Below are 17,261 nucleotides of genomic sequence, written 5' to 3' on the forward strand. Positions count from 1 at the left end.
CCCATGCCCTGGGACTGGTTATCATAGTGAAGGACTAGGAGGATAAATGACCTGCCTGGGAGGGCTCTGCAGAACCAAAATGGCAGCCCCCACTCAGATTGCATCCAGGCGGCAAGATGCTCAGGGCAGTAAAAGAGCTTTCTTTCAGGACGAGATGATACTGGCTGAGGATAGCAAAGGCAATGCAAAGAAAATATAAAACAAAACCACCCTGATTTTCATTGAGAAAAAAAAAAAAAAAAACTTGACAATATTGAAAGAACCCCCGGGCAATTCTGCACGAGTCCTAGCTCCTGGGAGCAGTGACGGGAGCTTGGGTAAGGGGCACTGGAGGAAAGAGGTGATTTGGGAGACAGTATGGACCTAGGGCTATTTCCAGTTTTAATTACTGAGATGTAGAGCTCACGAACAGCTCCATTTATCACAACTCTTCCACCCTGCCCCATATCTAACATCTAGCATTGTGCATACGAGACACAGCATTTTGGCCAACTTGCTGCTTCTTCCCTGTTCTAGTTTTATTCCTTCCATATTTCTACCCTTGTGGCTGTGCTTCCTCATGACTCATGCCTTGCCTGTGATTCTCTGTTTCTGGTGCTCTCAAGTACCCTGTCCTGAAGGGCACGTGGAAAGAAAGGAAGGAATCCTGGGTCACTCTAATAGCCTGTGTTTTACTCTCCAGCTCCCAACCTGCCACACGCCTCAGGATCCGGTTGTCACAGGGTGGTGAGCAGCAGCTGAACTCACATTCCCTGGTGTGCAGCTCCAGCCAGGGCCACCTGAGCAGGAAACTCACCTCTGCTTGAGGGTGTGTGAACATGTATCTCACTAATCTTCCCCAGGAACCCAGCATTGCTGCTCCCTGTTTTCATCCTTCCTGTCCCTGCTTGGCTCACGCCTACTCCGTGTTAGAGGAGCGAGAGAACCATTGGATCCTCCTTGCCTGAAGCCAATGTCCGTCTCTCTAGACCCATGGACGCAGGAACCCCAGTGAGACTCTGGGTGGCTAGAACCTTTGCCCCCGTTCCCCAGTGTTTGGGAGAAGAGTCGCTGCTTTCTGCACTCTTCGCAAACACTCTCATTATTCCTTGCTTTTTTGGCATTTGGTCTCGTGTACTGTTCCCATTAGCTTCGGCATTAAAGTCTCATTACTCAGGACATCTGTCCTCTGGACATATTCGTTGTTCCCTTAGCCAAATGTCCTCTTCTGGGAAGCGTGTTTTCCACCCAAACAGCCACTTCTGTCTTCCTTCGCCCTTGCTGTTTCAGTGGGAGGAATTGGAATTCTGAAAGGCTTGGCGGAGGGAGGGGATGACTGTTAATTTGAAGTGGCATCTGAGAGTCCCTTCCAGAGCCCATCCATCCCCTCCTTTCTGAGGTCCTGAGAATATGCATCTCGGCTAGGAGTCAGGCAGGTCGGTAACCAAACACTATCGTAGCAAAGAAGGGAGTTGTCACGGGAGTTTTCCTCCCTCAGTCCTAGGATCAGGCTCAGATAGAATCACTAGGGAATTCTGACCTCAGTCACTGCTGGTGGACGGCTTTGACTGAAGGTGAGACTCCTCTTAACCCATCTCCCTGCAGTGACAGGGCATGTGGCCGGCTCAAAAGCTGAGGCTGCTCCAGAACTTGGGGGAGAATCTGGATTCCAACTTCCCTGTTGGACTCGTAGTTAGCCGTTTCTGATTTTTTGCTGCATCTTGAGAAATTTGCCTGAAGTTTCCCAGGAATGGTATCCCATAGTCTTGGGGAGACTATGCAATGGGAAATAACAATGCGTTTCAGCGCTCAGATAATCAACAGCCAGCTTCTTACCCACACTCAAGCATTCGCAAAGAAGAATATTGGGCTTTGGAGCCAAGGATCTCTTACATCTCTCCCTTCCTTTTAAGTCACATCATTAAAATGTTTCTTCGTGTTACTTTCGGTGTTCTGTCCACTGCCGCGTCTTCTCCATCTGTCCTTGTTTTGATTCCTGTACACTTCTGTCGAGCTGTGTTCCTTCTCCCCTCTCCCTCCGACTCGCCCTCTTGAACTTGTCCTGCCATAACTTCATTAAGCCACATCGATTTAGACGCCACTAATGCAAAATTTATCCAAATTGGACCTAGGCAAAGTTTTTTTTTTTTTTTCTTTTCCTTCTCTGTCTGATAAAAATCTGCGATGAACAGATTAATAGCTCAAACAAACTGCAGAGATTTCGCAGGGGACATATACCCTGGAGAAGGTTAGATTGTTTACAGGCAGGCTCTTGGTAGACAATTGGCATGTTAATTACAAATCATTCTTATCTATTCAATGAAGTAGCTCTTCGAAGATCAATTTTATTTTTTTTTTTTTTTAGTTGAGTTTGAAATCCTGCATTGGCCTGGGAAGCAGTAAAAATGCATTTCCTTTAAAGTGTTTGAGAATTTTCATGTCTGTTTCATTGATTGGGATTAGCCTGCCCTTATTTCTACTGAATTGGTGATGCCTGACTGGAAGCTGCTTCAGACCCCCTTTTCAATTCCCTCTGGGGGTTCTTGCTAATTTTCCCACTTCTTGTTTATTTTCTTTTTCTATTTCCCTGAGTTTTAAGAATCCAACTCTCTCTCATTCAGCTTTGAGAATTTATGTTATAAACTATGCTACATCCTTGTGCTCGCTTTTCTGCTTCTTGCCACTCATGACCAGCTGGGCCTGAGAGGTTATGGATCTGGAGGCAGACTTTGGAAAACTTGTCTGGACTTCGAGCCCTGCCTTGGCTCTCTCTGTGGTGCTCTCTCAGTGGCCTAAGTAGTCTGCTCATGAATCACTGTTCCCAACACCGCTGTTTGGATTGAGGAGACAGCATCACACCTACTGCAGGAAGTGGTAGGAGGCACTTAGCCAGCAGCCGTGCCCCTTATAGAAAAGAACTTTGACCTCCCTCTCTTAGTCTGGTTATGTGGCTCTCGAGGGACATCTAGCAAATCCTTCTTTCACCTTTGGAGGTTGTCATCCATCTTTCCCTGCCTTAGAGCATCTCCTGGGAGCTGAGCTACGAGACAGGATGACCCAACTCTGTCACTTTGTCTCGATGACCTTGAGTGAGTCCCTTGGCCCCTCTGCTGTGGGATGTGGGCTATAAAGTTGTGGAGGTGTGTTCTCTGGCCCATTCTGCCCTCAGCACACCTGAAAGATACATGCTGACACAGTCTGCATCTGTACTTACAGGTTCAACAGCTCTGGGATGTGGGAGGAGATGCGTTTTCCTTGCATACGCCACTCAGATAAGAATGTCATCTGCAAATGGTCTCGTGAGGATGCTGCTTTTAACATCTTCAACTCATGGGTTCTCTTGGTCGAAGAGGACTTATGAGGCATTTTAGTGACTCTCCCTCTTGGCACCACCTTCCCGCTTCCCCCTCCTCTCGTGCACAGCAGGTGGCCGCCCATTCATCTAGGACAGGGCTGCCCCTACCTCTGGAGGCAGTTGGTCTGTTATTAGGATGCAATTCTAGTTGATTCTCATGGGGAGCCAAAATGACTTCTTTGACTGGGATCCATTTCCTGGAGTAACTCAGAAGGAGTGTATCATTTCTTTTGCAGGATGGCAAAACGTGTGTTTGAAGATAGCAGTCAAGGCCCACGTTCAGTCTTCCCTTCTCCCGAATAAATAAGCACTCCTAGTTAAGAGTCTGTCCTCATGGGACGTGGGTTCAACTTCACACTCGGGCAGAGGCTGTCCACCCAGAAATGGGGCTATAATTCTATGGTGAAACCCCAAATGAGATTTCTAAGAGCAGCATGTGGATCTCGGTAATTCAGATGCAACTTAAAGATCTGGTTTCTTCTGGGAAGTTCCTTGGTCTGCAGCCCTACACAGCAGCTTTGCTTTGTGACAGGGATCCATCTCCCGCACTACTATGTCAACAGGACAAGAGTGTTTGCCTGTTTTGTTTACACCTGGATTCTAGTGCCTAGAGAAGTGCCTGGCACAGAGTAGGTGCTTAAGAAATATAACTGAATGACTGGCTGAATACGTGAGTTAAAGTCAGTAGGAATTAAAATGGTCTTTTTTGTGTACCCTGCCCTTCTGGTATTTGCATTAGTGTGAAGATCCTCGAGTAGGGAAATGACAATGTTTCTAATTATTTTAAAGAAAGAAGAGAAAAATAGGGAGAGGGAGGGAGGAAAGAAGGAAAGAAAAGGAAGAAAGAAAAAGGGAAGAAGAAAGAATGAATAACTGAATCTTTTACAGAAAGGGTTGCCCTGGCCAGTTTGATCTGTTTGCCCTTCTGTGCCCCGTTAGACTCCTGATTTCTTTTGCTCACACTGTGAATACCTTCGTTTGCAATGGAGCTTCATCTGGATACTTCTTTGCAGGCTAGTGGAAGCAAATCCATGGGGACCTGGCGGGAAGGAGCAGCCTGTCTTTGCATTTGGCTCTCAAAGTCCAAGTTCAGGGTTCAGCAGAAACTGGTGTGTGGCCATATGGATTTCCATCCTTAGGCCTGAGTGGGAAATATGGGGCGTGGGTGGTCCCTTCCAGGATGACCCATGGCCACAGCTGTGCCATGTGGCTGCCCCGCCACACCAAGAGTGTCGCCAGTTTGGCATAACTGCACCAGTCCTCTGAGCCTTCCCCCTTCTGCTTCTGCTTTTATTGTGGTCCTATAGGCTGATCCGATGTAGATATCAGGAGGTTGTAGACATTTGGATTTATTTATTAGTCAAATATTTATGTAGTGTTTACAGGGTGCCGGGCTCCTTGTAAGCCTCATAAGTGCTTTACAACTATTACATCATTTAATCTTTATGATAACCCTAAGAGGCAGACATTATTTTCTGCCTCATTATTTTGGCCTTATTTTTTCAACAAGGGCACAGAGCTGCAGGACACTTAAGTAGCTTGCTGACAACCACCAAGTGGCCAGCATTCCATCTTAGGCTTTCTGGCTCGAGAATCCCCGTGCGTGGCCATTAGGCTGTGCTGCCTGCATGTTGCCTCACCTCTCGGTTTAGGTCTTCGCCCATTGCACATAAAGAAAACAACACCGGTTGGGCACGGTAGCTCACACCTGTAGTCTCAGCAGTGTGGGAGGCCGAGGTGGGTGGATTGCCTGAAGTCAGGAGTTCGAGACCAGCCTGGCCAACATGGTGAAACCCCATCTCTACTAAAAATACAAAATATAGCTGGGCATGGTGTCAGGGGCCTTTAATCCCAGCTACTCGGGAAGCTGAGGCAGGAGACTCGCTTGAACCAAGAAGGCGGAGGTTGCAGTGAGCCAAGATCATGCCGCTGCACTCCAGTCTGGGTAATAGAGGGAGACCCTATCTCAAAAAACAAAACAAAACAACGCCAACAATCACAAGAATTGTAATGGCAGTGGCAGCAGCCCATTTGCACCTTGTGCACAGGTACAATTATGAACTCATCTGTCCCCTGGTTGACCATGTGGCCCTGTTACCGAGTCTTGGTAGCATTTTTTGTTTTCTCAGCTTCCAGTAATAATAGGTGCACCTGACACATCTGTGTTTTCAATGAATTCTCAAACAATCCAAGTATTTCTGAAAAGTCTGGGTTTGGTATTGGCGCTACCACATTTCTCAGGCCTGGGGAAATTTTCATATGATTCACGCAAGGAATGGAGTATGTGATCATGATGCTATTAGGATTGAATGGGGCCCCCAGGGGATGCACATCTATTCTCTGCCTGGCTCCCGGCTGGTCTAGCGACAGAGCCAGGACAGGCACCCACTGGGATGGAGCAACTCGCTCGGCTTGCCTGAAAAAACAGGCAGGCCATGCCTTCCCTCACTGAGTCCTGTGATGTTTATTGGCCATGATGAATTTCAATTGTGCTGGGGACAACTCAGACCTGCAGAACAGCTCAATGCAGATGCACAGACATTGTTAACACAACAAATGAGATCTCCACAGCCATTCTGAGCCTCTCTGTATGAGGAGAGCAGTCTTGTGCACACACAAAGCCAGCAGCTGTGTTTTTCAAGTGGACTCTGAGAGAACCGGGAATAGGGAAAACTAAATTAAGCCGTTCTCCTTGGTCCATGTTTATTAAAAATACGTTCATTTCAATTGTCCTGGGTACATATTTTAGACAATGGAGACACTCCGACTGTCCGGTAAGTAAGTGTGAGATGTGGTTAAAGAGGACACCAGCAGTTCCTGAGAGGTCATTATCAAGTAAAAGCTCAGGGGCGGATGTAGCGGCTCACGCCTGTAATTCCAGCACTTTGGGGGGCTGAGGGAGGCAGATTGCCTGAGCTTAGGAGTCTGAGACCAGCCTGGGCAACGTGGTGAAACCCTGTCTCTACAGAAATTTAAAAATTAGCCGGATGTGGTGGTGCTTGCCTGTAGTAGCAGCTACTGGGGAGGCTGAGGTGGGAGGATTGCTTGAGCCCAGGAAGCTGAGGTGACAGGGAGCCATGATCTTGCCACTGCACTCCAGCCTGGTTGAGTGCATGAGACCTTCTTTCAAAAAAAAATAAGGAAAAAAAAAAAAAAAAGGAAAAAGAAAGGAAGGAAGGCAGGAAGGAAAGAAAGAGGAAAAGCTCAGTATCTGGGACTCAAATAACCAGTATCTTTTATTTAACTGGAATAAAGTATCTACATTCTACTTTCAAGAGAAATACAAAAGAATTAGCTATCAGAAACTTCCCTAAAGAAAACAAAAACAGAAGCAATTTCCACGATCTGTCTTGTGGTTTTTATATGAACGGTTTCACTTCCTAGACTGTCTACATGTTAACTTAGGTTTTCATCTGTGAAGAGAATTAAAGATTAGACTGATGGCCCTCTCGTGAAGAACCTTGAATTCTTAAAAAAAAAAAAAAGTAATTATATTCAGTATACTTAATTAGGCAGGAATGCTTTTAGAAAGTTCTTCAAAAACAAGAGCGTTCTCATTAGTCCTTAGGAATAAGAACATTAACCAGAATAGCTTGTTCACGGAATAGTTCATGTATTTGGCCTTTTATCATACTTATCCAACAGCACCAATTTCTTCCCACCCCCCCAGAAAGAGAAAGGGCATGATGAGGGCTCTACACTATCCAGTTTGCCTTGCATTTGGTGCAGAATAACTTACTGAATAATAGCTGAGCCTGTGTTCTCCTTTCCACAGCATTCAGACAGCTCAGAAATCCAGAGACGTGGCAGAGACGGAAGGTTTCTTTCCATTGCACCACTTCATTGAGCAACAGTATTCACGGGGTCCTCATGGAGGGCATATTGGTTGAGATTTATAATAATTACCAGGTGAACTAAGGGGCTCTAGGTTCCCCCACTTAATTTGGGAGGACCTAAGTTTGACCATCTGTTCAGTGAATGAAGATTGGGACAAAAGAAAAAAAAAACCCAAGTTTTCATTTTGATGCTCTTTCACCATACTTGTTTTAAAATTTGAAAACTCCACGAAGTCCAGGGACAACTGAGTACTTCCTACCAGATTTACTGAGAAGAGCTTGGAGGAACAGGGCCCCCACTTCCCACTGGCCTTATGCAGAGCAGGGGTCTGGTGAAGTATGTTGGTGTTCCAGTCAGGATTTCATTTGGCAAAAAAGATGGCTGCTAAAATAGTGTAAAAGGTTGTAGAGCTGTTAGTGTGAATGGCACACTAAGGTGAATAGCACTGAGCAGTTGAGCCACAGCTGAGTTCTCAGGTCTGGGTAGATCTTTGCCCCAATGATTAAACACTCTCTAAAATCTTGTGTTCAGGGACCATTACAGGGACATAGTAGGTGAAGAAAACAAATGTGATTAAGTGGATGGATGGATGGATAGATGGATGGATGGATGGATGGGGTGTTGGATGGAGGGATGATCTTCAATGATGGATGAAGTGTTTTATGGATTGATGGATAGAGTGTTGGACGGATGGATGAGGGGATGAATTGGGGGGATGGATATAATTTTGGATAGATAGAGGTGGGTGGATGGATGGGATATGGGATGGAAAGTGAGAGGGAAGGATGAATGGAGGGAGGGAGAGATGGATGAAGAGATGGGTGGCTAGATGAATGAATAATCTGGTGGTATATAGTCAGCCCCTATAGTTTAACCTACCTGTGTTTGGAATCTGAATTCAGCACTTACTAGCTGTGTGACCTTGGGTAACATATATAACCTCTAAAAGTTTTAGTTTTCTGATCAACAAAATAGGGCTACCGATGGCACATCCCTTGTAAGAGCATTCTGAGAAATATATGATCCAATGCATGTAAGAGCCAGTGTCTGGGACATCGAAATCACTGAATAAATGATAGTCTCTAATATCTCAAGCAGACAAGACTATGAGGCAAAGTTATGAACAAGGTTTTGTTTATTTTTCTGTTGTTAGGGGAAATCACTTGCCATTTTAAGAACTAGTTCATATCCTGAATGCAAGTGGCAACACGTTAAAATGTTGACTGGGCCTGGTCCCTGCAGGTGTTGAGATAACTAAGCACTGAGGGAAATTCAGACACACTTTCATTTCCTCGGGACCACTGACAACAATAACCAAGGTTTTAAGCAAATACATAATTGGTATTGAACTGAATCACTCATTTACTAATTGTTTCTCCATGCCCAAATATTAACTGGCATTTGCTAAATTAGCCGACCCAGCTGGAGGGACCAGGAGGACTCATTAAGGCTGATGATTTGTAGGAAGTGAAATGTATGTAAGAGACAGTCCCAGTGAACAGAAGGATGCCCGGGCTCAAGTCAGAAGCCTTGGAGTTAAATCCCTGTTCCAATATGCTTTAGTGCTGGAATTAGCCTGAACCTCAGTTCCTTGTTAAAAATTATGATAATAATAGCTGCAAAGGTCACAGGGATAGGATTATGAGACAAGGCAGGTGAATGCATTGAGCAATTATTAAGTGCTATCCAAATGTAAGATGATACTTTTGCTATTCAGGTGATTAATATACAAGACCAAGTACTGAAGGAAGCTTAAGTTTCCTGGCCTCATCACAGTGACTGTTTTCCCTGATCAGATTTGCTGCCTGATTAATTTACTCTCCCCTGCTTGCCACACACCCGAGAAAGCCAAGAAATACACAGACAGAAGGGAGCATCAAACCTAGGCAATAATCCAGATAAATTCAGGCAAAAGAATTCTTTTGTTCCATATATCAGATACTGCAGCCAAAGGGGCTTGCTATGGGTGGGGGAGGGTTGGAAAGAGCACGACCACTAAGGTGACTCTTCACTTCAGATTCCTAAATCAGACACATCTGTCGTCCACATGGGGGGTGACAGGGCCCTGCTGACAGCCTGTCCTGTCCTGAGTCCCTCACTTGGCCGTCTGTGTGTCTCTCTCTGTCTGACTCTTTCCCTCCGAATGTCTCTCTCTAACCCCTTTTACCTGTTTCTTCTGAATCGCATTTTATCTCTGGATTTCACTTTGGTTCTCTGTGGCTTACTCTCCCTCTTGCTCTTCCTGCCAGCTTACTTGTCCCTCGGACTCTGCCTCCTATCCTCTCTCTGTCTCCTGATGCCTGTCACTTTCACTAACTCTCTTCTCTGAACCTCGCCTGCTCTCTCTTGCTTGGGGTTTCAGACCCCCTCTCACTCTCCTTCTGTCTCTTTGGCTCCATCTCCCATTTCTCTCCTCTCTCCACCTGTTTTCTCTCCTCTCTTTCTCTCTGGACCTCTGTCGCCTATCCCTCCCTTTCTCTTCCTTTCTCTCCCTCTCTGTTTGCTACTGTCTGACTCTCCCTACTGTCTTCTCTCAGATGCTGGAAGCTGCTGCCCACTCTTTTACAAAATCTGCTGTGCGGTTCCTCAGTGACCAATTTTCTTTCCTACGGTTAGAAAGTAGCTCAGGCCTTAACCCATTTCCTCCGGCGTATTCAAATTAATTAGGTGAGACCAGGATCACGCATTTCAGAATTAGAATAATATTTATTGAGCACCCTGGAGAGAAGGGGATGGAAGATGGAGAGGAACCGGAGCAAGGAGGGGGGTCACCAGTGGAGGGAGGGAGAGTAGGCAGAGGGACTCACTCTTAAGGCCACGTGGTCTGGGAATGAGGGCTGCCTTCCTAGTTGGCAGAGGGTACTGGAAAGGAAGGATCCTGGAAAATGGTCACACATGGGTGTGGGAATAGGAGCATTTCCTTAGCTGCCATGTACTTTACAACATGTGGCAGGGTTCCCATCCTTAGGTAGCCTGTCAGGCAGCCCTTGTTTGAGAAACACCTTTTGCTGTACATCCCTCTCTCTTAGCTGTGCTGACCAGCTCAGTGCAGCCCACTGGGCATCAGGAGCCCTCTCCCAGGAGAAGATACATCTCATAGCACAAACTGTTTTCTTATTTTCTCACATGACCTAGAGACAGCCCCTGGTAACCACAGTTCTGCTTTCTGTCTTTACAGATTTACCTAACTGGGTATGTTATAGAAACATGATCTTTTACGGTGTGCTTCTTTTACTTAGCATGATGTTTTCAAGGTCCATCTGTGTGATAGCATGTGTCAGTATGCCTTTTTAAAATGACTGAATAATATTCCATTGTGTGAATATACCACATTTTGTTTTTCTCTTCAGCAGTTGATGGACTTTTGGGTTGCATCTACCCCTTGGCTATTATTAATACTGCTGCTTTGAACTTTTGTACACAAGTTTAATACAACATATGTTGTTCATTGTTCTTGGGAATACCTAGTAGATTTGCTGGGCCATATGTTAATTCTGCGTTTAAGGAACATCACAGTTTTGAGGAAGTGCTAAACTGTTTACCAAAGGGATTGCAGGGTTTTCCATTCCCACTAACAGTGTATGAAGGATTAAATTTCTCTACCTCCTTGCCAACACTTGGTATTATGTGACTTTTCGGTTATAGCTATCCTAGTGTGTATGAAAGGGTATCTCAGTGTGATTTATAGTTTTGGGACTAGTATCTAGGTATATAATCCATTTTGAGTTAGTTTTTTATATGGTGTGAGGTAAGGATCCAACTTCCTTCTTTTTCATGTGGTGATCTAGTTGTCCCAGGACCATTTTGTGAAGAAACTATTCTTCCCCCTACAGTTTACTCAGATGCGTTTCTAAACTGCTGCGGTTGTCACTTTTCATGGAGCCAGAGTGTTGGAGCTGGACTCCTGGTAAGAGGGAAGCCTTGGGTTGGGCAGGGCCCCACCCCTCAGAGACACCCCTTAGGAAAATGGAAGAGTCTTTGCCTGGCATGTGCAAAATGGAGTGCATTGGGGACTGGGGACCTGGCTCTGAAGTGACAGTATCCAGGTGTAGTCTCTTGTGGCTGTCCATACTCATCTGTTCCCCACTGCCAGTGAGTGTCTCACATGTCATACCCACAGAGGGCATCCTGTTTGAAAGCAAGTAGGGGAGCATTTCCCCCTAAATTATGAGCCCCTAGATGGCAGGAATTGGGTCCCATTGATCTCTCTCTCTTCAGTGACTGATGCATGCTGTGTCCTCAGTCACTGCATGTTTGGTTGTTGAAGCTGGGCGCTGAGTTAACAAAAGCTGCTTTCTCTTGAGTAGCTGGACCTCTTGCAGGGGAACGGGTCTCTCCTGCTATGGCAGAGTCTCTGCCTGTCTCTCTTTCTTCCTGTGTATTTTTTCCCTGTGTTTGTGATTGCTCCCTCCTCTAAACTCCAGTTGTCTTGACTGTCTGCACCATTCACGTGTTTTGATTTTTATCTTTTCATCTCTATGTCCTGTCCTTGCAGCTCAATCATACCCTTCCTTGATAACAGGAGCTGTGTGTTGTACTTATTTGGGTCTCCAGTATCTAGTACATGATACTCAGTGTGTGGTTTTGGATGATGAAGTGGTCCCCTGATATTAGTGACCTGCTGCTGAATTTGAGGCCGATGGTTTCAGCCCTTCACCATAGTGGCATTCCACTGGCCAACTGCTATAGGTACCTGCCTGGCATAGGTGGATATCTGGGGAGCCAGTATTTTGAAAGGGCTCAGAGTTTACTAACGTGAAATGAATTAAGGAAAGAAACCATAGCCCCAGCCTTTTAGTTTGTACCTCCAGGCATGGTAACCTTTACCCTGTGTCCCCCACTGAGACCAACACCAGATGTAGCTGACTATTGAGAGCTGAACGCTGTCTCTCTCTCTTCCTGCATCTCTGTAAATCAAAGGGCATATGAAAGTAAGCCAACTCCCCTCATGGGTGTGCACACCTGCTCAGTGAATCTCATTATGTGATCTCCTCCTTGTTTAGGGCTCTGGCTGACATCTTAAGACAACAGGGACCAATCCCCATAGCACACTGTGAAAGAGAAACTATCTCGGCTATCGATACCTCTCCCAAAGAGAACACGCCGGTCAGATCGTCCTCCAAAAACCACTACACTCCTGTGCGTACAGCCAAGCAGACTCCAGGTAAGTAACAGCTGGGCACCTTGTTTCTTTGCTGTGGCTGGTGAGAGGTTTCAAGATGTTTCTGCTCTGGTGGGGCAGGTTGTGGACATATGATGGTGAGATGAGCGACTCTCTGATGGACAGGCAGGCTTGCAAAAGATTTTTGGGACTCTCTCCCTGGGGTGAGTTTGGAATGGGCAAGACTGTTGCCGGTCAGTGTCTGGGCTGGATGCGAACTGACAATTTCAGGCACGTGTGACCTAGTGAGTGGCTGGTATAAAGGAGCTTGCAGCATCCATAGCAGGGTATGGCCATCCATTCACCCATGTGGTGGGAAACTTTAGGCTGAGTAGGATGCTAGATATGTGACAATAAATTACTGTACCCCACTGTAGAACCTGCTCAACTACTGGGATCTCAAAGAGCTCCTTCCTGAGGATGAGAATTAACATCTGTATTTTTGCATGTCCTTTTCCTGTGCTCTGTAGATTCCCTGGATGTATGATGAGTTGCCATAAAATAACAATATACATTCTACTTTTTGTACTTATCATTGCTATAACTGTGAAGGAAATGGCAGGGCTTATTTTCCTTGTCATACGGGTCGATATATGAAGCTCAAGGAAATTTAGTAACTTGAACAAGGTCACTGAGATGTTAATAATAATTAAAAAATCAGTAATAACAGTAATATAACCTAAATATTTATTGGAATCTTGTTCTGTGCCAAGAGTCATGCTGAGCCTTTTATGTATATTTTCTTATTTATTCTCCACAGCAATCTTAGAAATACTTATATTATCCCCATTTTGTGTGAGGAATGGAAAGGCTAAGTAACTTTCCCAAGGTTACATGATTAGTGAGAGAGAAAAACAAGATTCAAGCCAAGGCAAATAATTAACAATAGTAAGAACTAGGAAACCATAATATCCTTACCCAGTTAAGGGTATGAATCCAAAATATCTGAGTGGACAGTCTCCTTACAAGTACAGCTTGGGAAGTCATCTCTTGTAGTGAGTGTTTCCAGCTAGCCTCTTACTGGTACTAATCCTAGTCCCAGAGAAAGCTTTTACTTTGATACTTGGATCTGAAATCTTCACATCTATTACTCTGTAGTTTTCAGAGGATGGGCAATGTGATCTGAACTAAGCCTGCAATAAGGATATATAACCACTAGGTGGCAGTGGATGTGACCAAATCCAAACTATAGCAAAAGTGCTGATGAGATCAAATTTATTTTCCATTTATTCTTTATTTTTCTTAAATTTATTAAGTCAGAAACCTAATATTTGCTTTTAAAATAGAATTCTTAAATCTTCTGAGAGCCTAATAAAAGGAGATGACACTGCCTCCTGAGAAATACATATACATATTTATATTCATCCAACAGTTTGTATATGATTTAAGGGAGTTAATAGATTCATCCAAAGTTAAAAATCCCGGCTGTAAAGGTAAAGATGGGGACTCCACATTTGCAAAATGTCTAAGATGCATTTTCAGCTTTAACACCATAGATCCTTAAAACATAAGCAATAGAAGAAATCTTGGTAAAAACATCTGGACCAGTGGTCATCTACATGGATGCATTTTAGAATCACCTGAGGAGATCTTAAAAATGCTGATGCCTGGGCTCCACAGAATCACCAGAATTTCTAGGGATGGTGTTGGCATCACATTAGTATTTTAAACAATCTCCCCAAGGTGATTCTAACATGTGTCTAGTGGTGAGAATCACTGGTTCTGAAGGATTCCTTCATTTTATGAGTGAAAACACTGAAAACCTAAGCCAGTGGTTCTCAAACTTGGCTGCACATTGGAATCAAGTGGGGATCTTTAAAAATTAAGGATGCCTCGGCCCCACCCCCAGAGACTGATTGAATTGATGTAGAAGTGTGGTCTGAGAATGGAGGTGGGTGGGGGGTGCTGGTGGCTAACACTTCCCAGGTGATTCTAATGTGGAACTAAGTTTGAGAGTCACTGGGCTGTGGGAATTGCATAGAGACACCGTTGTAGCTAATCCTTTTTGTCACTGATCACTGTTGAATCCAACTCTGGTATTATCACCACCTTTGAGTAGTATATTTTGATTTTTCCAAGGATTCATCCTTTGAAGTCAGTCTCCACCAGAACCTTGTTGTGACTCTGAAACTTCAGGTCACTCTGGCATCAAAAGCACCCCTGGTTGTTTATCTTCCCCGCTCTCTGTTTGGGTTTTCTTTGTCTCATTCTCAAGCGAGCTAGTTCCCCACCGCTGAATCCAGACTGATTAGGTGGACAGTCTGGATTTGCCCTTAAATACCCTTCACAGAGCAGGAAGATTTGTCATTTCTTCTGGTTTCTATATACCTCATCTCTTCTAGTGAGCTGAGAAGGAAAGCTTCCAGTTACATGATTCACTTCTATGTTTCAAGAAATTCTCCTCCTGTATTTCTCAAATTGGAACTCTTCACTTTGCGCTTGGAGATGGGAATAGTATCCTGGCCCAGAAAGCATTCTCAGTTGTGATGCTTAAATTTAAAAGCAATTTCATCACAAGCTGCAGCTTCTACAGATTATAATGGACACAATGCTTTTCCAAACAGTTGATATCCTTTGCCACAAAATATTGCAGTTTGAGCAGAAGTTGAACAGAACTTTGCGTAAGTGTTCAGAGTGGAAATTTACCGTAATTTTGACACTCATCAAATCAACAAACCATCAGTTGTAGGAGTATGGTAGTAAGTTTTTAGGGGGCTATTAAGGAAGATATCCAGTAACACCAGTAGGCATCAGAGCATATGAGTAGCTTTGATACTCAAGATGGTTTCGGTGGGTCAGCCACATCAGCATCACCTGAGAGCTTGTGGGAAATGCAGAATCCCAGACTCTACCTCTCCTGCTGAATGAGAACCTGTAATTTGGTGAAATCGCTTAGCAATTAGAGTTTGAGAAGCACCGGGAAAACTTGAGCATTTAAGTATCTTCCTCAGTTTGCCTTTTGGCCCTGTCTCTTACTATGTATGTGATATTGGGCAAGATTCTTTGTCTTTCCAAGTTTCTTTGTCTGCTATTGAAGCCAATCGTACCTGTAGGTCAGAGTTGTTTTAATTGTATAATGAGTTAAACCAAATAAAGCACTGAAGACAGGTCCCCATACATAGCAAACACTGACTTAGCCATGATCAGGCTATGGAGGCACATCCACAGCTCATGGAAGATGAATCAAATGAATGAAAGAACCAAAGGCAATCCATTGGTGTCCTTAGACCAGGCAGGGTCCGTGGGGTTGTGTCTGGGATGAAGGTCCCTGGACTCAAGCCTTCCTGTGGTTGGCTGCCGTCTGAGGCACATCCTCTGGGGATGAAAGTAATTTGTGGGGCTTGGTCAGAGTTTTGGACATTGAAAGCACATGCTTGGTTGGTTTGGGATGTGGGTTGAGAGTCCTGCAGTAATAATGAAAACAATAATAGCACAAGTACCACAGATTGAGAACTTACTATGTATTGGGTACTCTGCTAGGCACTTTATGCATAATAGCGAATGGATCCTGTAACATTTCTTAGATGTGAGAGTTTCTAATCCCACATTAGCAGAAAAATCCTGTCCCCTTCTATAAGAGCCTTTTACCCCAACTCTTCCAGGAAGCCCCTTTCCAGCTTTAAAGATTGCCACATACGGAACACTTGGTTGGAATGTAGAAAACCAATGAACCCTGCTTTCATCCCTTACCCCTCAAATCTGGCTGCCTGCAGACCCTTGCTACTCAAAGTGCGGTCCATGGACCAGCAGCAACTGTATTCCATTGGAACTTGTTAGAAATGCAGAATCTTGGGCTCTTCCCCATACCTACTGAATCTGAAGCTGCATTCAGGATCCTCAGAGGATTTGTACACATGATAAAGTTGAAGAAGACCTCTTTTAGCTCAGTGATTCTCAGCCCTGGTCACACATTGGAGTCGTGTGGGGAATTCTGAAAATACCAATGCCTGCCCCCATCCCAAAGATTCTGATTTACTTGGTCTATAGTAGGACCTGGCATTGATATTAAAAAAAGAAACAAACAAAAACAACTTCCCACGTGGTTCTCCAGTCCAGAAAACTTTGCAAACTGAGCTCTTAAAGTTTTGAGGGAACTGGAGGAAAGCTGTCAAATAAGGAAGAGATTCTTTGAAGATTATTGAATGTAGGTTCACATCAAGATCTGCAAGATGGAGACTGGTTAGGCAGAGTGAGTGTGGCTGTCGTAACCAGTCCTCTTCTCAACAGGTGGGGCCGAAGGGAGTGGAAGACTCAGGCTCATCTGAGAGAGGCAGGGGGTCAGTATGGAGCTTCGAATGGAGACCCCTGGGCAAAAGCAGGCATAAGTAGAAATAAAAAGCTTGTTTAAGGGACCAAGTGGAGTCATGAAGAGATGCACCATACCGAGCATTGCAGTTCCCTGAGTCCAGCACCTTAGAGGCTTGCTGTGGGCTCGCTTTTCATAGATGGGAAGTAGGAGAGACTTAGCATGTTTGCCTCACCTCACCCCCTCCTAAGGAGCCTGTCCTGGGACATCTGGGGAGAGTGGGGTACCCATTCCTGGCAGTAGTAATGAGATCATGTGCTGAGGTTACAGAATGTTGATATCCAGATTCGCTTTATCAAGAGTGACATCATTTGGAGACAGTAAATATTCATGCCCATCTGCATACCACTGTGAGTTGTATAAAAGAACAGCCAGTCATCCTGCCTGTTGTCAAAGCCATATCCATTAATGGCAGACAAAGGGAGCCAAGGGTCATGACTCTCTAAGCTTCATGGAGACCCAGAATGAAGGCTGAACAGGTGGCAGAGGGGCACTCTGCCACAGCCCTGCATGCCCTGGCTCCCATCCATCCCCCCATGCCTCTCTGACCTCAACCCCTACTACCTTCTGCGTCCCTCCCAGGCTCCAGACACACTAGTCTTCTCCAGACACACTGTTTCTTC

The 17,261-nt window shown here is 44.9% G+C and overlaps 1 protein-coding gene across 5 annotated transcripts in view; it reads left to right on the forward strand.

The window, feature by feature from the left end:
• Positions 1-17,261, forward strand: part of LOC105473556 (shisa family member 6) — a 333,829-nt gene that overhangs the window by 10,378 nt on the left and 306,190 nt on the right. For all 5 annotated transcript variants that reach the window (XM_071082355.1, XM_071082356.1, XM_071082358.1 and 2 more), the window contains one exon: positions 12,175-12,335. In XM_071082355.1, the coding sequence (XP_070938456.1) occupies positions 12,175-12,335 (161 nt within the window). The remainder of the gene's footprint in view (positions 1-12,174; positions 12,336-17,261) is intronic.

The sequence above is a fragment of the Macaca nemestrina genome, chromosome 17 (genome assembly GCF_043159975.1).
Source record: "Macaca nemestrina isolate mMacNem1 chromosome 17, mMacNem.hap1, whole genome shotgun sequence".
In the NCBI taxonomy this organism is placed as follows: Eukaryota; Metazoa; Chordata; class Mammalia; order Primates; family Cercopithecidae; genus Macaca; species Macaca nemestrina.